We start from the raw sequence: 24,438 nt of genomic DNA on the forward strand, positions 1-24,438 counted from the left end.
AAGGGCCTGGGGCACACTGGGGAGGGAGGGGCAGTGAGTCCATATGGACTCAACCTCTCGTGCTGTGCCTCAGCCTGTGTGAATGAATGTACTAGTAACCGGCTCAATCACTTAACGTGTATGGAGGGTGGCTAATGGTACCTTGGAAGGTCCAGGGACGCCGGCTGCCTTTCCCCAGCACAGCACCTGCTCAGTCCCATTGCTGTTGGGGTAGAGGCATTGAGCAGGGCAGTCTGGAAGCCAGGTTTCAGAAGATCTTTTCAAGGAAGGTGATGCGTTAGGCACCTCAGTTGATACCACGTGCCCTGCAGGCCTTGGCTGAGCTGCTGTGGGAATCTGTTTGAGGTGGTTTGGTTTTCCTACTGAGAATCCGATATTGTAGCTACTTGTTATTTGAAGGTGCGTTACACACACCCACCCCTTGGAGCGCTTTAGCAGGGCTGGCAATGGAAGGGACTAAACACATATGTAGAAGCATGAATCCCTGTGTGGGGCAGCAGCCCCTTTCACACCTGCAGACTGATCTCTTGCCCAATCCTACTGGGCACAGGGAAGCCAACTTACAGGGACAGGCTGCCTTGGGCAGCAGATTGGCGTTTATTCAGTGTTTACACGTCACACACGAGTCCATCTGGCTGCGAGAGCTAGTTATGTACAAGTCTGTGTGTTGTCCTTGGGCTTATGACATCCAGAGCAGCCTACCTGTCCCCATGGGGCAAATTTGCAACAGGCAAGTTAAAGATCCCTGGGGGAAATCCCTTTCTAGCAGTGTCTGATCTGCCCCACGGGGCAGAAGCTTGGGTGGGCTCCTGCTGTGTACAAATCACACCCTGCAGCCAGGGCCCTGCTCACACACTCCTGCCAATGTTCTTAGCTCCCGCAACCTGTCTGCTCTTAGGGCTGGGAGGAGGGAAGGGTCCATTGTCCAGAAAGCTTCCTGGGAGGACGTTCCATGTTTACAGAGCGTGTGTGTGTGTGGGGGGGTGCTAATATGACTTTAATAAACACTAAGTTGTGTATATTTAAAGTTTGACTAATTCTCTTGTTTTGAGGTACAAAGTGTGCTTGTTTATAGCCTGTGCCTCAGGTGAAATCTGCGTTCTGCTCAGAGCACGCTGGGATGGCTTTCTTGGCCTTGGCAGTGATGGTGAGCTCAGAGGAGCGAGCAGCTACAGGCTGAAATGTAACCAAGGCCCCTGCTAGGGGCTGAGAGGACTCTTCTTCCCCCAGTTCCAGAGCTACACAATCTGCTGAGCATACGGATGGGTCACATTTCCCTGTTCAAGCAGTAAGCCTCAGCTGGCTTCTAGACTGGCAAAGCCTGTAAATTTCCCTCTTCCTGCAGCTTTGGCCACCTCCCACTCTCAGCATGCCTTGGCAGGGTTGCCTTCCAGGGCACAGCTGTGCCAGCAGGGTGCAATCAGGAGGGCAGATAGTCTGTATTTCTTTAACAAGGCCCAGAACCAGGGCATAATGATCCCTGAATTCGTGCTCCCTGCTGCTCTCCGGAGGAACCAGGTTTGCTATGCACAATTAGGTTTGAAATCATTGAATTGTGGAAAACTTTCTATTTCCTGTTGAGAACTGTCTGCTGACATATAAATAGCCCCCTGGCATTCCTTCAGGTAGGCTCTGTGAAGCCTGGCCCTCTGCCACCCACAGGGTCAGTGCGGGAGGGGGCGTCGTGGGCAGCACATGTAGTAACCGTGTTGTCTGTTGAACTAACCTGTCTAGCTGGCAGACCTCAGAGCACCTGAGCTCATAGTGCATCCTAGAGTTGCAGACACTGGTCTGTACTTCAGGCTTTTCCCATGAATTACTGCTCAGGCCTGGGACCATTTCAGAAGAGCCCCAGAGCAGCCTAGTTCTCTGCACAACAGACCCAATAATGGTGCTGCATTGATGCAAGTGAATCCATCCACCAGCCAGGTGTTTATAGGGAGTCCATCACCCCGGTATTTGACAAGGAAGCTGCTAATGATAGTCTGTGAAGTGGGGATGGGAAAACAGACTCTGGCCTCAGATCTTTGGCAATAATGTACAATTTGCCACATAAGTACCGGGATATGGGCAGGAGGAGAGTCCTAACTGCAACACAGGCTGATTTTACCCAGGTTTACTTGTTCCCTTTGATGCAGGGACTTCTGAGTAAAAATAACATGTAAAAAGCCTGGTCAATAGTGCTCTAGATTATTACATGGGAAATTTTAGCCTCACATTTGCTTTTCATCACTTCTGCTTTTCTTGCTTCATGCATTTCACCCAGGCCCAGGGAAGCCTTTTTGCTGACTGTGGCATTTGGAGAGTCATGCAGCATCTCTTAAATTTGGAGAGGTGGGGATGGAGTTTAAATTATACACATTTTTAAATAGGGAAGTTTCTATTTTAAAAAAAAATCCCTCCCACCTACTGGAAGGCAGCTCTGCCGCCTTATTCTGGAACCCCAACTTGGTAGTGGAGAGCGGGTGTGGGAAGCATTGAGTCCATGGGGGCAACAAGATGAACACACAAGGCTTCTGTTGTGCTGTGCAGCACCATGCTCTTGGCTCAGCCCCGCAAATGAGCAGAGGAGTCCACCCGATTGGCTTATCGGTGTAAAGCACCCAGCGGGCAATTGCTAGAGAACTTCAACACGATGCTGACCCGGCTCTGGATGCTCACAAAGGCCCCAGTTCAGTCCCGTTATCTTGAATCAGGGCCACAACTGGGGCAATGGCCTGGGCCGACTCAGAGGGACACTTTCTACCCTCACCCATGCCCCAGAGCAGCTTTTCTGAACGGGGAGCAGTGGTTTGAAATGTTAGACATAAGAGCCCACAAAGGGGTTGTGATAGGGGAAGTTTGGGAACCTGCTGCAATAGTGCAAAGCTGCTGTTTGCTTTGGGCCCGTTGGAAGAGTCACGTCTCCAAATTTTCTGTTCTTTGAAACAAAACAAAACCTCCTCTGACGCTGTCATCATGTTCGTGAACCTCATTAGCAAATCTGAAATTGTGAAAAGACTCGCTAACCACCTTTGTATCTGCATGAAGCTGAGCCAGTGAATCCAGAGCTCTGCATGTTTCCTAGCTCTCCTGCCACTGCGGGATCCAGGGGGTTTCCATCATCATGAGAAATAGGTAGCGATTCTGAGGGTTCTAAAAAGCTACTCGATGTCCATTTTCTTGTTTCACGTATGAAGGCAGCTACCTAACTCTTCCAGCACTGTGAGGCAGGGATCATCTTTGTGTTCTGTTTGTATAATGCCTAGCACAATGGGGTCCTGCGCTGTCTGAGACCCCTAGGCATTACCATCGTATACCTAATGAATAATGTACAGCGCTCTGGGCCATGACTGAGACTCCTAGGCATCGAGCTGTACAAATAGTACTTAGTAATAATAGCAACCTATAACACATCTACACGTTAGGATCACTTCCCAATGTGCCAACCTCTTCATGGGCCAACTTGAGGAAGAATTTCTGGACAAACCCTCCATGAAACCAGTGACACAGCTGAGATACACTGATGAGATTTTCATTCTCTGCACAGATGACCTAAACTACCTCATAGATTTCCACATCAATCAAACTCTTGATGTATCAGCATCAACTTTCTGGACACCACAATCAGCTTCAACAATGGGACAGGCAGCTATGGACTCACAGATCACTATGTTTCCCGTCACAGATCCAGCAGCCACACCAGTCGCACCAAGGAATCTGTTCTCTGCAGCCAGGTGCGCGGATAGGGCAGCCTGTGCGCTGAGGAGAAAGGCCAGGGTCCAAACCGCATCACACACAAACCCACCTTCTCCAAAGGAGGCCACTCCACCTGAGGTGCAGATTGCATCATGGAACAGGCACCTGAATACCTCAGAGAGCCTGTTTCAGTACAGAGATAAATCCCCCCTGACCCTGCACCCCTCCTCACCACCCCCACCGGACCTGCACGGAGCATCATCAATCAACACCCTACACTCCATGGGGAACCCAATGGGATGGCTGCCCCCATCCCCTCTTCTGGCTGCTCCACCCCACCCCACCCCATCCCTCCTAACCTCATCCCCCCTCCCCTCCTCACCCCACACCCTACCCCACTCCCACCCTGCCTCACCCCTGCCCCTCCTCACTCCACCCCCCACTGCCCTACTCCTCACCCCACAGCGTATCCCACTCTCTGCCCGACCCGTCTTCTCCTCACCCACCTGCCCTGCCTGGCCCCCCCACACCCCATACCCTACCCCGCTCCCACCCTGCCTCGCCCCTGCCCCTCCTCACTCCACCTCCCCACTCCTACTCCTCCTCACCCCGTGCCACCCCCTGCCTGGCCCCTCCTCACCCCACAGCTTATCCCACTCCCCGCCCTACCCTGCCCCTCCTCCCCCCCCACCCTACTCCACTCCCGGCCCTGTCCCACCCCTGCCCCTCCTGACTCCATCCCCCACCCTGCCTGGCCCCTCCTCACTCCCTGCCCTGCCTGGCCCCGCCCCTCCTGACTCCACCCCCAACCCTGCCTGGCCCCGCCCCGGCCCAGCCGCCGCAGGAGGCCAGAGCCCGGCTAGGTCCCTCAGCGCCCCCTGGCGGGCCCTGCAGCCCGCACTCCTGCTCCTGTCCGGCCTGCCGCCTCAACCGAACTCCACCCCCCCGCCGCGCGACGGGCAGCCAAGCCGCCCAGTGAGAGTCCAGAGTCTCCGTAGCGAGCCAATGGCGTGGCCGGGGAGGCGGGCTCGCGCCCCGCCTGGGTTAGGCTGTTCCTGGGCCGGTTACTAGCGTCCGACTCTGGCCCCTCGTTAGTTGCGCGGGGTGGGCACCGCCCGAGGGACCCTTCCCACAATGCCCCTGGCTGGGTAGGGGCGGCGGGACCCTGCTGGGCGGGCAGCGGGGCGGCGGGACCCTGCTGGGCGGGCAGCAGGCCCCATCGATCCTGCGGGGGGGGGCGGGAGGCGGAGGGACCCCGGCCCCATAGCCCCTGTGGGGGGACCCCGGCCCCATAGCCCCTGCTGGGGGGCGGGAGAGGTGGAGGGACCCCGGCCCCATAGCCCCTGCTGGGGGGCGGGAGAGGCGGAGGGACCCCGGCCCCATAGCCCCTGTGGGGAGACCCCGGCCCCATAGCCCCTGCTGGGGGGCGGGAGAGGCGGAGGGACCCCGGCCCCATAGCCCCTGTGGGGGGACCCCGGCCCCATAGCCCCTGCTGGGGGGCGGGAGAGGCGGAGGGTCCCCGGCCCCATAGCCCCTGCTGGGGGGCGGGAGAGGCGGAGGGTCCCCGGCCCCATAGCCCCTGTGGGGGAACCCCGGCCCCATAGCCCCTGCTGGGGGGGGGGCGGGAGAGGCAGAGGGACCCCGGCCCATAGCCCCTGCTGGGGAGGGTCCCCGGCCCCATAGCTCCTGCTGGGGGGCGGGAGAGGCGGAGGGACCCTGGCCCCATAGCCCCTGTGGGGAGACCCTGGCCCCATAGCCCCTGCTGGGGGGGTGGGAGAGGTGGAGGGTCCCTGGCCCCATAGCCCCTGTGGGGAGACCCCGGCCCCATAGCCCCTGCTGGGGGGCGGGAGAGGTGGAGGGACCCCGGCCCCATAGCCCCTGTGGGGAGACCCCGGCCCCATAGCCCCTGCTGGGGGGCGGGAGAGGCGGAGGGTCCCCGGCCCCATAGCCCCTGCTGGGGGGGCAGGAGAGGCGGAGGGTCCCCGGCCCCATAGCTCCTGCTGGGGGTGGGAGGCGGAGGGACCCCGGCTCCAGAGCCCCTGCAGGGGGTAGCAGGCTGTGTCCAGGCCTTGAGCCCTCCAGAGATTTTTTTAAACTCCCATGTTTTAAAATCACCTCTGGGGACCCTGAATGCCCGAGTCACCTGGGGGGGGTCACCATCCCACCAACGGCTTTGCAGCCCCCCTTTCTCTAGTGTAGGGGGAGCTCAGGGTTAGTCTCCAGGAGAGAGGGGCTGTAACAGGGTCCCAAGCTCCTCTCTGCTGCTGGAGCATCTTTATAAGGCCTGGAGTCTTTAGTTGGCTTTTTCTCTCAAGCTCTCCCCCCCCCCCCCCCAAAAAAAAAAAAAGATGCTGGGGAAATAGCCCTAAATACAGGTGTCCCCAGCACTGTGACAGCTGGAAGTTCAGGCAGGTAAGGAACCCCCTTTGTATTCTTATTCATCCCCTTTGGTTGGTTTGTGCATGCAGGTACCTGGGTGTGAAGTTTTGCCAACACACTTTTAGTTTTTCTTTTTAATGTCTCGTGCGGTTTTTCCTCTGGCTGGGGATGTGAAAGGAGCAATCCTGGCCCAATGCAAACCTGACCTGCCACTGCACCCGAGAGGGGTCTGGCATAGGAAGAGGAGCTTTTGGAATAAGAATGCTGATGTTATAGCGCAGTGGTTCTCAAGCTTTTGTATTGGTGACTCCTTTTGCACAGCAAGTCTGAATACGGCCACCCTTAAATTAAAAACACATTTTTTTAAATATTTAACACTCTTATGAATGCAGGAGGCAAAATGGGGTTTTGGGGGTGAAGGCTGACAGCTCATGATCCCCCCCACGTAATAACCCCCAGTTTGAGAACCCCTGTTACAGCGCTTCAGCTAATGGACAGTTACTGTCAAGTGGCCTTCAGATTGCAGAGCAGGCTTTGCTAACAGGTGGTTACTTTATAACACTCAAAAGTGTATTGGGCACTTCATAATACAAATAAGGAGACACGGTCCCTGCCTCGAAGGGTTTACAGTATACAGCCCTAATCCTGAAATCGCTTCTGCTATACCTGTGTGGAACCTGGAGCAAACCTTCTGATTGTATTAGTTTTTGTATACATTTAAGTATACATTTCTCTGATCAAATATGTACCCAACTCCCAAGCCCAGCACTAGCTGAGACTGTGACCCATCTTCCTGGTGTGAGCTTGGTGGTTTCCATAGAGAGCTTTTTGTTTGTTCTTATTTCTTGTGCCAAGGGAATTGCAAATGCCTTTGGAAAGAGCTTACATACGTATGTGATGTGAGGCCAGATAGTTTTCCCCTTTCTCTCTAAGAATTGAAGCTTTCTGCAGTTCCAGCTGCTTCCCAGGACATGTATTACTATTTAAAGAAATAAAACAACATAGCCGAGTAATTGTGAAACTGCTTTAAGGCCATGGAGGTGGGAATGGAGCCAGTGTGGTCCTTGGGAGCTGGGCTTTGCTATGCAAAAGGAAGAAAGGAGCAGAATTATGTACCGCTTTGGCTGTTAAGGTTGGAGGGTGCAGTGTGTTAATTTGGCCTCACACTCCCTCAAAACCTTCTTTGAAAGGACATGACCTCCGTGCATTCCTGGCTAGAAGTGAGTGGCAAAAGTTGTGTTAATTCGTGCATCTCACAACCCTTCTCAACACACTCCAATTGCAACTTGTAAAATCTGAATGAAGGGAGTTTGAAGTGGGGGATGGTGTCTGAACTGAAAGAACCCTCTTGGACACAGTATGGTATAGTGGGGTGAGCCTCAGCTTCCCAATCTGTCACATGGGGACAGTAATACATGGCTGCCTGACACAGATGGGTCTGGGGATTAGTTAGGCCAAAATACCAAGGAAGTGGCCACTGATTTTGGGTACCTTAAATTTTGGGAGTCTAACTTGAGACATGCTTGCATCCGAAGAAGTGGGTATTCACCCACGAAAGCTCATGCTGCAAAACGTCTGTTAGTCTATAAGGTGCCACAGGATTCTTTGCTGTTTCTTGAGACATGCTGGATCTGACCTTCAAAGGTGCTGAGTGCCCACAAACCCAGTTGAAGATGCTGAGAGCTGCAGATGCTTAGCAAATCAGGCCTAAGGTGCCTGAAGTTCAAAAAGTTTAGGCTACTTCTGAAAATGTTGGCATGGGTGCTTAGCAAGTACTCACAGGTGCAGGGAGCCAGGCCAAGCAGGGTGTGAGCTGGTGGATATTCAGCCCCTGTGCATTTGGGCTGTTGGGGGAAAGCTGAGAGGCAGATGACTTATCCTGTCACTGAGCCATGTAGGTGCCTCTCACTTGTCACCTGACCCTAGTTGTACTCTTCTGTGCTTCATCTCATCTCAATCCACTGCAGTTCAATCCACCCCAAAATGAAAAGTACCCGCAGCAGTTCCTCATTCCAAGCCGTCAATGCCAATGGCTTGGACCTGAGTCTAACGGGCCTCCCACTGCAAGTCTTGCAGCGGCCGAGCAGCGCCTCTCCAGCTAAGCACGTCGCTCGTTCCATCTCCGTCATCACCGAGAGCAAGGCCAGAAGGAACGCTCCGGTGAGTACTGCGTCTGTGGGGTGCTTTCACCCAAACCCTCCCATCACCAGGAGAACCTGGGCAGACATTTCAGCCTTCTTGATACACTTCTATTCTCCAGGGGTTGTTGAGTGTTTTACGTCGTCCCCTGGGACATGCATTCCCCTTGCTTTTGCTCTCTGAGCAGAAGTTAGGTGTGTGCTTTGGGATGGGGGATCCACGAAGGGCCTGTTGCTGTTTTATGAAGCACCATTGTGATGCATTTTTATTGTAGAATTCCCTAGTTCTTTGGGAGGAATTTGCTTTGCTGAGTCCATCCTGGCATTCTGTGCCCATGCTTTTCTTTAGAGAGTTATTGTTGGGTTTTGTAACACACTACTGGGGATACCCAGAGCTCTGAGCCGCTGTGTTCCCTCTCTGCCTTTGCAAGAGTGAGCTTTGCTGGCAGATTAGACCGTGTGTCAGCTCCCTGCCATGCCAGCTTGTCTTCCTCACCAGCAAACTCCTCAGGGCTCTCCCAGCCCAGACCTCGCCAGCAGGTAACATAACAATCAGTGAACTCCAGCCCCCAGGCGCCTCAGAGAGATTTCTTGGCAGTGCACAGCCCCTACCCCGGTGCTTTCACAGAAGGCATTCAGTATGCTGCTCTGTTAGAGTCAGACCATCACAGCTTATCAGTATAACTGAGGTAAATATTCCCGTCCCTTCAATCACAGCACCGAAGGGGGTTATAGTAAAAGTAAAATAAGTTAATTAACGAGAGAGCATGGGTTAAGTGATACCAAGTAAAAGAGAGAAAGTGTGAGATGGTTACAAGCAAATGAAAGTGAAAACACACATCTCAGGGTCTGAAACTTAATCTAGCAAGATACAGTCTTTGTTCAAGATGGTTTCTTTTACCCCCCGTCTCCTTTCGAGCTTTTAACTGGCTGGCCTGGGCAGGACCTATCACAGAGCAAATCACTTGGTTTCTTTTTGCCTGAGGTGAAGGATAAAGGTGGAGTCTCTCTCTGTTCCTTATATCGCCAAAGGGATTTCTTCATCTTACCAGGCAGGGAGGCCTCTGAGGACCCAGTCTCCTGCATCTGTCGAGGGTGCAGGTCCCATGTTAATTTCTGTCTCTTGAGCTCAGGAACAGGATAACCCCCTGCTCGTTTAGCTGGGTAGCTTTGTTTACTGCTAATATGTAAATTGAGGTAAACCCACCTTCCTTTGCGTAGGACAGACCCATTTATCCCCTTTACCTTGACTAGGCTGCCTTGTCTTCACCATCATACAGAGAGAATTTGTAACTTCACATATAAAGTCAACACATGCCTCTGACCATGAGATTAATATCCAGTGTGGTGTTAGCTTTCATAAGACACCTCACAAGGCGTATTTTGTACAAATAGGATTGTCGTAATGTGTAGGGTGTGGAGACGGGGGGTCTCGGTCACAGATTTCACTTTCTCCTGTGCAGGAAGATGCAGGACTTGGCTGCTCCAGAGCCATTAACAATCTCCGGAGATCCAATAGTACCACCCAGGTCAACCAGCAGGTGAACGGTGCTTTCCGGTAAGGGCTAAAAAAATACCCACCCATCCTGTTCACTAAACAGCGAGGAAACCCTCTGCTTCATGGTCTTGTTAGGCTACCTGGTCAGTGTCTGAGTTCCAGGTACTTCACTTGAGGGAACATGGGGTTAGAATCCAAGGGAGATAGGAAGTGTAATTCTGTGGGCTTGAAACCTCTTTCAGAAATGAGCCTCAAATAAACTGAATGCCATATTAATTCCAATAGGCACTGTTGCCCATGCTAACAGGGGCGGCTCTCACTTTTTTGCCGCCCCAAGCCAGGCACTCAGGCAGCCTTCGGCAGTGTGCGTGCGGGAGTTTCCTGGTCCCACGGATTTGGCAGATTTTGCCAAATTGCCGCCGAACCCGCAGGACCAGCGGACCCCCTTCAGGCAAGCTGCCGAAGGCTGCCTGACTGCCGCCCTTGCAGGGACTGGCAGGGCACCCCCCGTGGCTTGCCGCCCCAGGCATGCGCTTGGAGCGCTGGTGCCTGGAGCCGCCACTGCATGCTAATAATCCAACCTGTGCTTCCTAGCACTCATAAGCCACCATACAATAGCAAATCATTGTGCTTGCAAGGTGGACAAGGCAGGGAGGGGGACAGCTGACCTGTTGAATTCACCAAATCTACTTCCCAACCTTGTGGTGCTCAGACACTACTGAGGTAGGGGCCTCATAAATAGGTAGGTGGATTTCTTCAGCTCTCAAAGGGGAGAGAGCATCTGGTATTACTACAGGAGAGAAGAAACTACTGTCAACTGCTGTGACCTCCCTGGGGCCTGCCTCACTCCTCTTGTCTTGCAAGGGGCAGGAGAGCATTATTCTGCTATTTCAGACTCTGGGAAGAACCGTGTCTCCTTTTTGAATGAAATTTGCCCCCAGCCATAGGATCCTGCTGCTCCTTCACTCTTTGTTACTCTTAGGGACGTAAAATGCAGAATTGGGAGAGGGAGGCAAAGGGGAGCTATAGGAATGAAAGAAACGAATGCCACGTCTCTTCCAGCTTCAGGCTCTAATATTTTATACCGTGCTTCTCATCTTGGGCCTCTCCTACACGTTCTAAAGGCTGATTACTTGATCAGCATGAAGGGAGGAGCTGAACATCGGAGTGTAAGAGTGGGGTATGCGGGGGTCTCTGGACATCCTGTTCCTAGGAGCTGATGCACAGTGAAGGTTTGCTTCTCTTGCTGCTGCTGCTTCTCTTAAAAGCTAGGCCTCCCCCACCTCCAGGAATGCATTGTTAAATGCTGAAGGGAAATTCTTTTGTGTGTAGAAAATAGTAAATGAACTGGGAATTTAAGTCCCAGTCTACTTAGAGAATAGTTCTCTTATATGCCAGTTGACACAGACCAGAGTCCTGATACAGCTGGCGCCTCAGACTAGTGTGCTGTTTGTGAGGCTCTTCACAAAGTTTCCAGGTTAATCAGGCCTTTCCACAAGGGCTTGCTTGGGGAGGTCGTTTGTTCCCATGTTCTGAGTTGTAATCAGCTCTTCCTTATAAGCCTGATTTTTGCCTCCTCACTGAAGGCCCTCTGCCCTTCAAATTTTGCATCGTGGCTGGTGGATAGAGGAGGAGTCCTTGTCAATTTTAGGCAGAAGAGAGAGACCATTTCTGAAAGATGAGAGCTTGAATAAACAGGCTTACTTCTTTGGCAAATTCTTGTAACGCTCTTTTTGCCACTTTGTAGCTCAGAAATTATGAGCCCTGGTTTAGTTGCAAGTTCTTAGCAGGAGGTGGAGCACAGGTCTGTGCTGAGCTGGGGCTGCTCACTGCTGAGTTAGAAATGGGAGAATGTTTGGGGTGCAGCGGACTGTGAGATCTGCTGGACTCTGCGAGGTTTGCAAAAGCTTTGACAGACTGCGAAGTTTATCAACAGACTGACTGGCTTTAGAAGCATAACCAGACTCTGTGTACGCATGGATCTCTGGTACTATGAGAATGGCAGATGCTGTGCTCATGTGCTTCCCACTCTCTGAAGGTTTCTTTATGGCCAAGCTTTAATTCTGGGTGTTTGGTTTTCAGGCTTTTTTTCCCCCAAAAAGCTGCATTCAGTGAAGGATTTCCCCCCCTTGAGTTATTGCTAGGAATGTACAGCCTTTGCTCCAAGTTATAGGAACACACACATCCTCACATACACTGCTCCACGCTTTCCACCTCTCCAGGAATCACAAAGCACTTTACACACTCTTGTTAATTCTCAAAACACCCCTGCGAGTGGGATATTCTCTCCATTCGAGATGTCAGTGATTTGCCACAGGTCATGTGGCAAGTCATTGATAGAACCCAGGAGTCCTGACTCTCAGTCCCTGCTGTGCCACTCACTCATACTCCCTCCCATAATATAACATCTCTTTACATGGGCCTTTGAAATATACAGCACTATGTATGAGCTAATTCTGTAGGGAACCAATGACTACATAACGACACCCTCTTCCTGCAAAGCTCTTTTACTTCCTGTTTTGGATAACAGGTGCCAGGTGAGTCTCGGCTTTTTCAGGCCAGCTCTATGGATTAGTGTCAGATTGTGCCGATTTGTGAAGAGCAGGGCACCCAATAGCCTCCCCTGGCACCATAGATGCAGCCCTTGAAGGAGAAACCCCCAGGGCATCACTGTTGTTTCTGCATTTGAGGTTTCTGTAAAGGATTTTTTTCATTCCTTATCTTTCTTGGGATGTCCTTCTTTCGGGAATACAGTGCTGAGCAGCCTGGAGACTTCTTGACCTTCTTTGACAGCAGCTCTGGGGGAAGAAAAAAGCTGGCAAGTCTGAGCAAAACCTCCCCAGAAAAGAGAACCACATGGAATATCCTGGTAAGGGAGACAGCCTGTTTTGACTGCTGTGGGCAGCATTACACTCCCCATACTCGTGAGTAGCCCATTGACTTCAAGTTAATGGGGCAAGCCACATGCTTCAGTCTGCGATCGGTTCTCTCTGTATAGGGGTACATTTCCAGCTTGGTGCTGCTGTGATTGAACACCCTGATATCCTGCCCATTAGATCTGCAGCACAAATGGTTAACAAGGCAGCCTACTGCCACGTGGGTGCTCCCTGGCCTGTGTTAGACTGTGGGTCTATTTGTCTGGCCCACTGGCTGTTGGTCCCTGGTGTCTGATGTGAAGCCTGGAGGAATGCAAATAGACCTTTCAGACCACATGGATGGTGGGACAGTGAATCTTTCTGGGAGACACTGGCCCTTGCAGGAAGACCACATTCCCCGGGGAGGGTTTATAATACACACTGACTGAGTGCACTCATACTTCTGCTTAATGCCACGGTAGGATGATCAGCCCAGGGTCTTCCCGATCCCATCCAGCACCCGCAGCTCCAGCACGCTGGAGTCCCCAGCAGGCATGAGGAAGAAAGAAACCACTGTGCTGCTGGCACCCAACTTCACTGCCAATAACAGGTAAGAGAGGTAGCAGCACAGGGCCGGGACGGTTCACCCCTCTTCTTTAGACGTGGAGCTAAAACCAGGAAAAGGAGGTGGTGATATGAGTCAGCTGAGAATGAGATGTGAACGGCTATCTAGACCCCCACGCGCGTTATTTATAGTGAATACATGGGATTTCACAGCCCAGGGGGCTGGAGCTCACCATCTAAACGAACTGCACCACGATAGCTAAGGGTCAGATGCAACAGGGGGCTGATGGCATCTGAGCAGAGATTAGTCATGGAAGGTTGGGCTGGAGAGGAGACCTTTGAAGGTTGCTTAGTGCCCAGGAAGAGAGATGCTGCTCTGGATTTAGCAGAGGGAATGAATGAAGTGTGAATCCAGGAGTAGAAGGAGCAGGGAAAGGCAGCAGCTGTTAGAAGGCAGGGGGATGGAGCTGCACAGGTGAGGATGAGGAGACTGAACCTGGTGTTGAAGAGGCAGGAAGCTGACAGAGGTGTTTGAGGAGAACATGGCAGGAGAGGAAGATGGCTTTAGCGGCAATGTTTTGGGTAGAGTAGCTCCAGTGCACTGGGTACGAAGCGCCTTCCTCACTCGTTAACTAGAGAGTACAGTGGCTCCACTTGCTCTAGAGGGCAGGAGTCCTGTGCTGCAGGTGACTAGATGGTATAGGAAATATGTACAGAGGGTTTGCAATGCAGCGTTTGAAACTCCCTCCTTTCCCATGCTGCGAAAGGCAAGGCTTACGCCAGACCAACACATTGAAAAAGCTGGGACGAGCAGACTCAAAGCCACAGGCTCTTGGCTGCAGTCCCATGTTAGCACATTCCCTGCGCTAAGGGGATGTGTGTGTAGCTCTCTGCATAATGCTGTGCACCCGCTGGGGAGGAGTACATTCTGGGTGACAAGTGCATTGCTAGGAGCTGCCTTCTGGGCAGCAGTGCACTGGGTAACAATGCCTGAAAGCCTAAGAGAAGCTGTGAGTATTTGGGGTGCTTGGGAAACAGTACGGAGTTATCTTAAGAGCCCATTTCTGTGCTCTGATCCAGCCAGTCCTAATGTCTCATTCTTCTCTCCACACAAGGAGTAACAAAGGGGCCATGGGCAACTGCGTGACCACCATGGTGCATAACAACTACTCCACCACAGACAAGGCCTCCACGCCGAAAAGTTCCAACCAGGCAGCAACTTCCCTCAAGTACGTATGGGTGAACGCTCTGCTGGGGGGACAGGCCTGGACTGGGTGACCAGACCCTGGCTTGCACCATACGCTCAGGAGCGGTTTAGACCCATGAGAAAGGATGCGTCTTAAAATGTGTCACCCCCTAAGTGTGGCTGATATTGCTAGCTGACAGCCCAGTCTCCTTCAGTGCAGGCCCTTAGCTGCGTCATGCCAGACGACTGCTAGCAGCTCTGATAGAATGTTCCCAGACCTGTCCATGGACCTCCAGGAACCTCCTGAGGGCTCAGAACTGGTCCAGCCCTTGAACTGAGGGTGTGTGTGAGACATGGCGAAGGGGGGGGGCTCCTCTTTGAAACCCTGAGTGTTTGACTCTCCGTTCAGCTCCTAAAGCCCTAGTCACTCTTTACAAATGGAGTTTCATTGTGCTTGCCTGAACAGCGCAGGTGCTCGCAGAGATCTAGCAACCCAGGACTCCTGGTTATATTCTCAGCTGTTCCACTGACTCGCTGTATGGCCATGGGCAAATGCCTTCTCCTCTGTGAAGGTTTCCTGACCTCTTGAAACGTGCTTTCATCCCTTGGGTGCCGGTCCCTGGCAAAGGGCGAAGCCCAAGAGCAGTTACTTGTCCAGCAAGAGGTTTGGGTTTTATGCAAAGTGAGACGGTTCTGGGTGCCCATGGGTCTGGCTGGTGGGCACAGCAAAGCGCCTTTTACTGTCCTGTGCACTGGGCCAGCCCGCTGGGTGGATGTGGCATTCAGAAGGATGGCCCTAGACAGTCTCCTCCTCTCTCTTAGCAACATGATCAAGGCGACCTCGAATGAGGACAGTGAGAGCAGCAGCTTCAAGAAGTCTCAGAAGAACTTTTCCAGCAACAACATAATGCCCCACAACAACAGCAGCAGCCCGCTGAAGAGGAAGGAGGTGACGGAGGAGGAGGCAGAGAGGTGAGGCAGGGAGCGGAACGGAAAGGTGGGGGGAGGGAGAGTTTTCAGGCAGGGTGGGAGAAGTTCGGGGCTAATGGAGGGGGAGAAGGGAATGCCAGGGCTGGGGGAGGCAATGGACAGTGTCAAGGCAGATTGCAGAGGGCATGGGGAAATGGAACTAGGATACAGCACAGAAGCTGGGAGAGGGAGCAGGTTTTGTCCAGTAACATATTCGGATGTGCATATTCTGTGGGTTTGTCTGTGGGCCAGATCCTCAGCTGGTAGAAATCAGCATATCTCCATTAACTTCAATGGAGCTACATCGATTTAGTCCTGCCTACGGTTTGAGTCTATGCTTTCAGACTCTCTGTGAGCTTGTGTGGTCTGATCGTACAGGAAGACAAAATATTGAGTTAGGTGGACCTTGGCTCTGATGCAGTATGGCCGTTCTTCTGACTAATCTCCCCAGAAACAACTGTCCCCTTGTGGGCATGTCCATCTGAACGGCGAGACCATATGAGGGAGGTGGTCAGTAGTGCCTCAGGCTGTGGGTGTGTCGTCTCTGCCCGTGTGCTTGCAGCAGTCTCATTGAGCCGCCTCTTTCCCGTGTAGGTTCATTCATCAGGTTAACCTGGCAGCTGTGACCATCCAGCGCTGGTACCGACGCCACTCGCAGAGGCACAAGATGGGCGCAGCCGCTCTCGGGCACTTGTTGGCTTCCAAGAGAGAGGTCTGTCACAGACAGGTCTCCTGGGTATTCACTCGGGGCCAACTCCTCAGTCCAGCACAGCCTTTGTGACGCTGGCATGCTGCTGCCCTTGGAAACAGGAAAAGTAGTTCCCCTCTGGCCACCAAGCCACCCAGCTGAGAACTCTGATATGTAGCCAGAGGGATGTGTTGAGAGGCATTAGGCCCCTCCAGGCTCATGAAGCCAGAGAAGGGCCCAGGCATCGAACTCGGGTGGCTCATGTGGCAGCTCAGAGCACCGCTGGCCTGGGTGTTTGGATGGCAACATCCATGGGAATTTAGTTCCTCTGAAAACCAGGCCACAAGCCCCTTGCGTCAGCCTCTGAGTGGTCTCTCCAAGTGTCATTCCCTTCCCCTGGCATAGCTGCAAACAGCCACTTGATTGGCAGTAGCAGCAGTAGCTCCTGTTGAAGGCTCCAATCCTCCTTCTCCAGTGTCAGGTTACTGGGCACGCGTAACATCTAGGGCAGTGATGTCCTTTGCTGGCGTGTTGTGCTCCATTGGTGGTAACTGGCACCTTAGGAAGTGATGCATCATCTGCAGCTTTTTATATTTCTTTGTATTTAATTATTTATCTAACTAGGGGAAAAAACCCATAGTTCTTGCATGTTGATTCTATTTTTAAGCCTGTCTCATCAGTGATTTCAAACCCAGCCAGCAGATAATTGCTTTTAGTGTTTCATAAACATGCACCCTCGGGTGAAAGCTCTCTGGGCACAGAGTCTCTGAAAAGAGAGGGTTGGGGCAGGAAACTTTCTGGGTTTGGGGCAACCCAGACGGGAGGGAAATGTAGTTTGTTTGCATCTCTTTGCTATGGGCAGCGAATGCTGGCAAGGAGCATCCATAGTTCTCAATAACGTCCATCTGTGCTTCTGTGAAGGAAAGGCAGCAGCCGCGAATGGAGGAGGGGAACGTCCTGGACTTGCAGCGGAAGAAGGATGAGGAGAGACGGAGAATCCGGGAGGAGAAGGCCCAGCTGGCCCGGCGAGCTGCTATCCAGGTAATGATGGGGCCAGTGGGCTCTGAGCAATGGGTGGGTCAGTTTGTTTGGCTTACCTACGCGGGAGCCATCTTTAATGTGTGTGGGGGGCAAGGGTGGGGAGGGGTAGTTCTCCGCCTTCACAAGGGCTTCATGTGGCATAGCTGGGGGAAGAGTTGGGGGGATGCTGGGCAGCTCAGTGTGGGGTGGGATACAGCACCTCTGCCCTGGCCAGCCTGGAGTCTCCTGCCGTTCGGCCGATCTCAGTCTAGCTCTTGGATAACAACCGTCCGCATCCGAACTGGCAGCCCCTGCAGAGAGGCCACGGCGACAGGACTCCGCTCTTGGGAGGAGCAGGTCCCCACAGGGCAGGTTGAAGCGCACTGGCTTTGCTGCTGCACATGCAGTGTCTGTCCTGTGTATCGTGCCCTCGTTGCTGCGCTGTCGGAGCATCTCGCAGTCTGTACCGTGGTTACTCCCGCCCTGCGCAGGACGGCTCGGTCTCCGGGGGCTGCCGATGCAGCATGGACATGTTCATTTTTAAGTGATGTCCTCGGTCTTGCTGGATGGGATTGTCATCTCATTAACCCTTCAGTGCCTGCTGTGCTCACTAGCGTCTCCCAGTGCTCAAGCTGTCACCCTCTGCCCCCAACCACTGATCACACAAACTGAGTGGTGCAGGGGCTCAGCAGCATGGGCAGAGGGGGGCCTTGTGCCAGGCAGGATGCTGACGGACAGTCCCCTGTTACAGGAGCTTCAACAGAAACGAGCCCAAAAGGCCTCTGATGCAAAGCGCCTCGCGGAGGAGGAGCTGGTGCTGCTGAAGGAGAGCAGACGGGTTGGAAGGAAAAAACCCACCAAACCGGCCTCTGTGAAGAACATCAGTCCCGCCAACAGCATCGTCAAAGCCAATAATGCAGGTGAGAATCTCCCCAAGGCCTTCGGGCCGTAGCTCCCTGTGCACCTCTCGCCAGCGGCCGAGGGCCAGGGCAGCAGGGTGCTGGGGCTTGGAAGCCGAAAGGAGGGCCAGGGCTCTTGGGCTGCTGTAAAGCAGTGACTGCTGCTTTGATTCCCACAGATGCAAATTTCCGTGCAGCAGCTGCCGAGCCCGAAGAAATGTGCCCTCCAGGGCCCGGTTCGGGTACTGGACAGGAGAACGTGGCAGAGGACAAACCGCAGGTGGGCTCAGCTCTTCTCTCCAGTCACTGGGGCTTTCGAAAGCTCAGGCACTGGCTTTGGCTCTCCCTCCTCTCCCCTCCCCTCCCCTCCCTCCCTCCAGACCCTGTCAGTCCAGGGAGGCTCAGTGCGGAGCAGCAGGTGCTCAGCCCTTTGCTCAAGTGGCCCAGGGCTCGGTGCTGAAGAGGCTTGCGTGAGAGCATGGAGAATGGCCCCACTGCCGAGAAAGCTGTGACTGTGCGTTGGGCCTTTCTCGAGTCAAAGGGCTACTGATCTCCCTGTTCTGCATCAGGCCACACGGAGCCCCCTGCCTTCTGTGGCTATTTAACACCCGGATTACAAGCTGGGCAGGCCCTGTAAACCATTTTACCATGTGTGGGTTTTCCCTCAATTCCTCCCACCCCTTCTTCCCTAGGATGTGAACTCCAGAGAGCTGGCCAGTGAGGAGCTGCACACAGGGGTCACTGCGACCAGCAGAGCCCAGTCCAAGGTCACCCTCAGTGAGCTTCTGGACACCCTCAAACTGCTGGAGGAGGAGCCGGAGCTGATGCCCCAACCTAAGCTCTACAAGAAAGACAAATATGCCTGGATAGATGGGGTAACGTCAGGGCTCAGGGTTGGGTAAGACCATCCCCTAGACACAACTGGGCAAGGAGGCTTCCCTCCCAGGGCTCGCTTGCTGCTGCCACGCAGTCAGAGACGGGATGACAAGTTAATGCCCGTGAAATGCCACCGTTTCAGACTGTGCCTCTGGGAGTGTCAGTCGGGGACAAGGTGGAATTTGGCCTGGCTGGGGAACTGAAGCATGTTCCCCGCCTCCCAGGAGCAGCAAGGCCTTGCTAAAACCCTTCTCTCAGCCAGGCTGCGCTTGTCCAGGGAGAATTCCTGCCGACATGGAGTGTGAGCATGTCCATATGAGGACTGGCCATTAGGGGGCGATGGAAGAACTCGGTTCCATTGGTGACAGCTGATTGTTCACCCACTGCCTTGCCTCCCAAGCAGTCCCCGCTCTCTGCTGTGCTAGTCCATGGCACTGCTCCCTGCAGGCTGCTGGGTCCATGAATGCGACACATCTTCTCCCTGGGCAGGAGGCAGACTCAAATTCCCTGACTGCTGATAACCTGGAGAAGTTTGGAAAGCTGAACCATTGCCCCGGCGTCCCTGGGGACGGGGCTCTGCTCTCTGAAGCCAAGCTCCAGAGCATCATCACCTTCCTGGATGAGATGGAGAAGTCGGAGCAGGAGCGGCCCAGATCCGCTGCCTCTGCCACTCAGCAGGAGGTGAGCAGCAGGGCAGTGTGTTAGACTAGCACCTAGACTACGTGTTAAATAGGAGCCTGCCCTCTGGCTGTTCCACTCTGAAGCTGCTGTGGAACAGAATGAGATGGGGCCAGTGTAATGGAGATTGAAATGGATCCGTCGACATCCTTGCTGGGAAAAGGGAAACCACCGAGGCCTTAGGACCATGTTCCACTACATCTTGCTGCTCTCTTGACTCCTACAGAATGCTCTGGGGAGGCAGTCTCTCTAAAAGGCCTGGCCTTGGGCAAGGGGGGGTTGGGGTGTGGCTTTTGGAGGCCAGAAAGGGAATACGACATCTGCTGTCTCCATTCCGGAGGTTAGCGAGAGACCTGTCCTGTAGGTGAGGGCTGGGGTTCCAGAGCCCATTTGAGGGGCCTAACAGTACAGTGGCTGAGTCCCTCCTGCCTCTGGAGACCTGGGGGTGGATGGTGGTGGGAATGAGCTGGGGGGAAGAGGGGGTCTCCTGGTCCTACACTGGGCTGGTTTCTTCTCCCAGGGGCTCTTGTCGGAAGAGGAGGTGGCCCACCTGGAGCAAGCTTCAGCCGTAGCAACAGAGGTGACCAGCTCCATCATGAGGCTGAAACTGGAGGTGGAGGAGAAGAAGCGAGCCATCACCCTGCTGCAGACCGCGCTGGTGGGTAGCCCAGACACTCATCAGCAGTGGGAACCAGAGCTGGCCTTCAGGGCTGGCCTGCACTCTCTACCATCTGAGAGGGCAACTGTACCACCCCCTGCACCAAAGGGCGAGCATTTCGCCATGCTAAATTCCCATGGCAAGTTAGGGACAGATCCTCTCCATCACGGTGCCAAGCTATCGTGGAGGAACCAGAGGGATGGATCCTGAGCTGACGTGGGCTGAGCCATTGGCAGTGGTCTGGGAAAGCCCAGCTCGGGGGCTGGGCAATCCTTTCCCGCCATGGTGCGCTCACCCTCACTCTCCTTGTCCACAAAATGCCCAGTCAGGTGGGAACTTCTGAGCCTTCTCTGTACTGCCAAAGTGCCCGACAGAGTCAGTGACCCTAATGGGAGCTGGTTGAGTCCTGGCCACGCTCCTGATCCAGCCTGCAACTCTTCAGGAAAGGGAAGGGCACTAGCATGCCAGGACTGCTGGCCCCACCTGCCCAGTCTGTGCTCTGCTCCCTTTCTCTCCTCCCCACCCACTCACACGGGGACCTGGCAGCCCCAGGAGGCTAGAATGGTAGCCTTCAACCCCAGTCAAGCTGAACCTAGTGGGCAGGCACCATTCCTGGTCTCTGCCCTCTCTGTGCCCTGGTCATGCCAGCCCCGGCTCCCTGTGGGCAGCTCCCCCTAATGTCCTGTGGTTATTTCCCCTGCGCCTGACAGGCACAGCAGCGGGAACTGACCGTGCGGCATGTCAAAGAGACGGAGAAGGAGCTTAGCCACCAGCTCCAGCTGCAGAGAGAGCAGTACGAGGCTGCTATCCAGAGACACCTGGCCTTCATCGACCAGGTAATCTCCCCTCCCGGGTGGGACGCTTTAGAATCACGAAGCCAGGAGCCCCCTCCTCGCACCCCTTCAATGATCCTTCTTGAAGCATTGGGAGTCTGCTCCAGTTACAAACTCCTTCCAAAGGCCCTTGTGCCTGGGTGTGAGGGGGGCGGGGCCCTGCTTCCCATTCTCCAGCAAGGGGCTGCCTGGTGGGGAGGGAGCAGGTTCTATACCAGCCTTTGGAGTAGTTAGCTGGCAGAGGATCCTTTAACTTCCCAAGGACCTGCAGTGGAGTCAGTGCCCACGACGTGGGTGCTGGGTCCCGAGCGGGGTGACCTAACCTTCCCCACCTTCTCTCAGCTGATTGACGATAAGAAGGTTCTGAGTGAGAAGTGCGAGGCTGTGGTGGCAGAGCTGAAGCAGGTGGACCAGAAATACACCAAGAAGATTTCCCAAATGCAGGAGCAGCATGAGCTGGTGAGAAGGTGTAGAGGAGGGAGGGAGGGATGGCTGGCGGGTGGGAAGTGGAGAGACGAGACTTGCTCTGAGACCATCACAGCGGAGTACAAGCGGAGGCAGACCACAGTGTCTCCTCTCCAATCTGGGGGCTTTCTTAGGTCCTGGCTACCTCTGCTGATGAAAGGGAGAGAGCACAGCTTCCCCCGGGGGGATGGGTCCCAGTCTGAGTCTAGCTGGCAAGCCAGAGGAGGCGGGAAGCACGTCGTTCCCAGGTAGAGGCTTCCATCCTGACTGACTGGGGCTGCTGCATTACATCCGAGCCCTGCCTGGCTGGGCAGACTGGAATTAGAGCTGGGCTCGCAATGGAAAGCCGTTGGTGTCAGATTGCTGAGGACGGCCTGTTTCCCAACTGAAGCCAGGCTGCGGAGGTGACGCCCCAAGCCCGCTGGGCAGTGCCGGGTGAGACCTTACTCCAGTGGAGAGGGATGCTAGGCACCCGAACAAACCTGCCTCTGCGGAAGAATTTCTCACGGTGGCTTTGGATACTGTAAAGAGGGGCTTGTTCCCAGGCTGCAAATGCGCAGGGCCTGAGGGTAATGTGGGTTGGGGAACCCTAGGAGTGAGCGATGGCAAAGAGCCTCTGAGAGCTCAGCTTGTTTTCCCTTCCCGCCGCTCTCCATCCCTCGTCGGGAGGAACTGTCATCCTGCGTTTCCCTTTGCCCGGGTTTTACCCATGACTCAGTCGCTGTGCGCTGGTCAGGCAGAGCAGCAACCCATCTCCTCGCCTTAGTCAGCGGGAGTTTGGATCTGTTCTCGTCAGCCAGTCTCAGCAGCTCTGAACTGACTCCTTGGCGAGGGTGCCCGACCCTCCCCCACACACTGACAACTGGCCTCCTGCACCTCCTGTTATTGTGCTCTTAGCTCCCTGCCCACCCGCAGCCCTGCCAACGAACCCCAGGCCTGACCTGTCGCACTTCCTGCTGTTTCTTTCCTAGCCCTGCATGGAGCGGAGACAGCCGTTAGCATCAAACCGTGGCCACTTTGTCACGTGGACGCATAGAAACTAAGTCAAGACCCACCAAACTCGTTTCACTTTGGTTTTAAGCCAGAGTTTGAGTCCAGACAGGAGGGAAAGGCAAGTGCGCTCGTGCTCCCCGGAGCCTCTGGGTGACTCGCATCTTGCAGTGGGCTGAGCTGGCCCAGCACGTGGTCGAGATGTGAGGCTGATTCCGCCGCAGCGAGAGACTAGCTGGGGGCAGTGAGGGGTGGTACAGACCCAGGCTGAGGGCTCCTGCCATGATCTGTCTGCCCCACGTACTCATCTGGCCCCCATGACCGTAATATCTTTAGTGCATTTATCCTCACGCCCCCGTGTGCAGCAGGCCAGGGCTGTTAGCCCCATGGTACAGAGGGGAGCTGAGGGACTTGCCCAAGGTCACACAGGATGTCTGTGGCAGAGCAGGGAGTTGAACCCAGGCTTCCTGAGTCGCACGCTGGTGCCCCAGCCCCGGGTCATCCTGCATGTGATGGGTTAAATTCCCTTTCTCGGCTTCCCAAGGGCCAGCCGAGTTGCCAAGCAGTTAAGAGCCCCTTCTCCTTTCCTTGCTAGCCCCAGTCACATGCTGGTCAGCGCAGAGGAAGTGGGTTCATGGGACCTTCCTGCCACTCGGCTCTTTTGAGAGCTGCAGGTTTCTGTATTGGCCCCACTGCCCAGCTAGTTAGGCTGCTCCCTTCTGCTGCATCTGCTTTCTGAGTCACGGGGTGAAGGAGCAGTTGGTGCTTTCATGTGGCCCCCCCCCCCAGCACTTCCTGTAGCCGGTTAGCAGGAAGCTGAGGTGTGACTTGCACTCACTCGCCTGTGTGAGCAGGGGCAGCGATGCTCTGGTGCAGGACCCGCTGTGAGACTCCTCAGTGCTGTTCCCAGCACTGCCCACGTGTTAACTCACCCGCTTGGCTGCATCTTCCTGTCATCACCACAGTCCCCTGTTGGGTTTCTGCTCCCAGCCAGGCTCTCTGACTTCACACGCCTTTGGGTTTCTCCCCAGTCTGGCACACTCTGGCCCCCTTATGGGAGATAAATCTATTCTTGGCTCTCTCTGTGCCATGCACCTCTGTTCCGTGCACTGTCTGGCTGACCTGGAGCTGCTACTTTCTCTGAGCACCTACAGGTGAAAGCATCAAGATGGTAATAGGCAAACCCCTGCCTGGGGCAGGGAGGGTGTGGAGGATTTCACAGCTGGACACAGAGGGTTGGTCATTGACAATAACAGCCACGACCACACTGCCTGCCTGCACTGGTTACTGGGCTCAGGGGCTGAGTCAGAGCCATCATTCTCTTCCTCTTCTGACTTTGCTGCTGTGCAATTCGCTGTCTCCTCTCCCTAGAGGGGGTCGCACTGTCCAGAGAGAGCCAGAGACCCTTTGGAATGGCCCCCTCCCTCCATCCTTCCAAACAGAGTCCAGGTCATACAGCTGTCCTACGGTTCAGCAGTGTTTTTACATCCGAAAGGATTCAGGGTGCTTTGCAGGAGCACTGCGTTCCGGCCAGCAATTAGAGCATGCTGTATTCAACGGAAACCTCCGTGGAAACTTATTAATGCCAAATGTTAATGATTTATATTTGACTGGCCAGGACGCTGGAGCTAGCATCCTGGCTCTCCCAAACAAGCGCCCTAGAGAGCAGTAGGACCTGGAGTGTCCAGCATCACCTGTGCCCACAGAATTGGAAGCAGTTGGCAAAGCAGTCGTGTCTAAGGAAGGAGTGACATGCCCTGGGCACAGCCTGCTGCAGGAAGGCCAGAAAACATCCTCTTTAGCAGAGCTGTGTGGCATTGTAAAGCTTGTGTGGATTCAACTGTGACGTTGCAAGCTCCTGTGAAAGGTGCATCTGTCTGTCCTCCTCCTATAGCCCCCGTGCTCCCGTCCTGAATCGGGGCTTGCAGGGGTTTGGAAAATCAAAGAACACAGCACTCCAGGCAGGTAACTGCATGTGTGCATGGAAGTGCACAGGTGCCTCTCTCTGTCCTCAGATAGGCACCATCAGTCTGGATTCACCCTAGACCACGTTTCCAGCTGGTT

General features: G+C 54.4%; 1 protein-coding gene across 1 annotated transcript in view; it reads left to right on the forward strand.

Annotated features, from left to right (window-relative positions):
• The first annotated feature begins 5,629 nt into the window (after nt 1–5,629).
• The window catches only part of CEP131 (centrosomal protein 131), a 28,316-nt gene continuing 9,507 nt past the window's right edge, over nt 5,630–24,438 (forward strand). The window contains exons 1-16 of the mRNA XM_039501845.1: nt 5,630–6,090; nt 8,025–8,217; nt 9,659–9,753; nt 12,448–12,562; nt 13,031–13,158; nt 14,228–14,341; nt 15,121–15,270; nt 15,862–15,979; nt 16,877–16,996; nt 17,727–17,895; nt 18,054–18,154; nt 18,567–18,749; nt 19,240–19,431; nt 19,949–20,086; nt 20,797–20,922; nt 21,262–21,378. Coding sequence (XP_039357779.1) covers nt 8,041–8,217; nt 9,659–9,753; nt 12,448–12,562; nt 13,031–13,158; nt 14,228–14,341; nt 15,121–15,270; nt 15,862–15,979; nt 16,877–16,996; nt 17,727–17,895; nt 18,054–18,154; nt 18,567–18,749; nt 19,240–19,431; nt 19,949–20,086; nt 20,797–20,922; nt 21,262–21,378 — 2,043 coding nt within the window. The 5' untranslated portion in view covers nt 5,630–6,090; nt 8,025–8,040. The remainder of the gene's footprint in view (nt 6,091–8,024; nt 8,218–9,658; nt 9,754–12,447; nt 12,563–13,030; nt 13,159–14,227; nt 14,342–15,120; nt 15,271–15,861; nt 15,980–16,876; nt 16,997–17,726; nt 17,896–18,053; nt 18,155–18,566; nt 18,750–19,239; nt 19,432–19,948; nt 20,087–20,796; nt 20,923–21,261; nt 21,379–24,438) is intronic.

Source organism: Mauremys reevesii, linkage group 15 (assembly GCF_016161935.1).
Source record: "Mauremys reevesii isolate NIE-2019 linkage group 15, ASM1616193v1, whole genome shotgun sequence".
NCBI classification, from domain to species: Eukaryota; Metazoa; Chordata; order Testudines; family Geoemydidae; genus Mauremys; species Mauremys reevesii.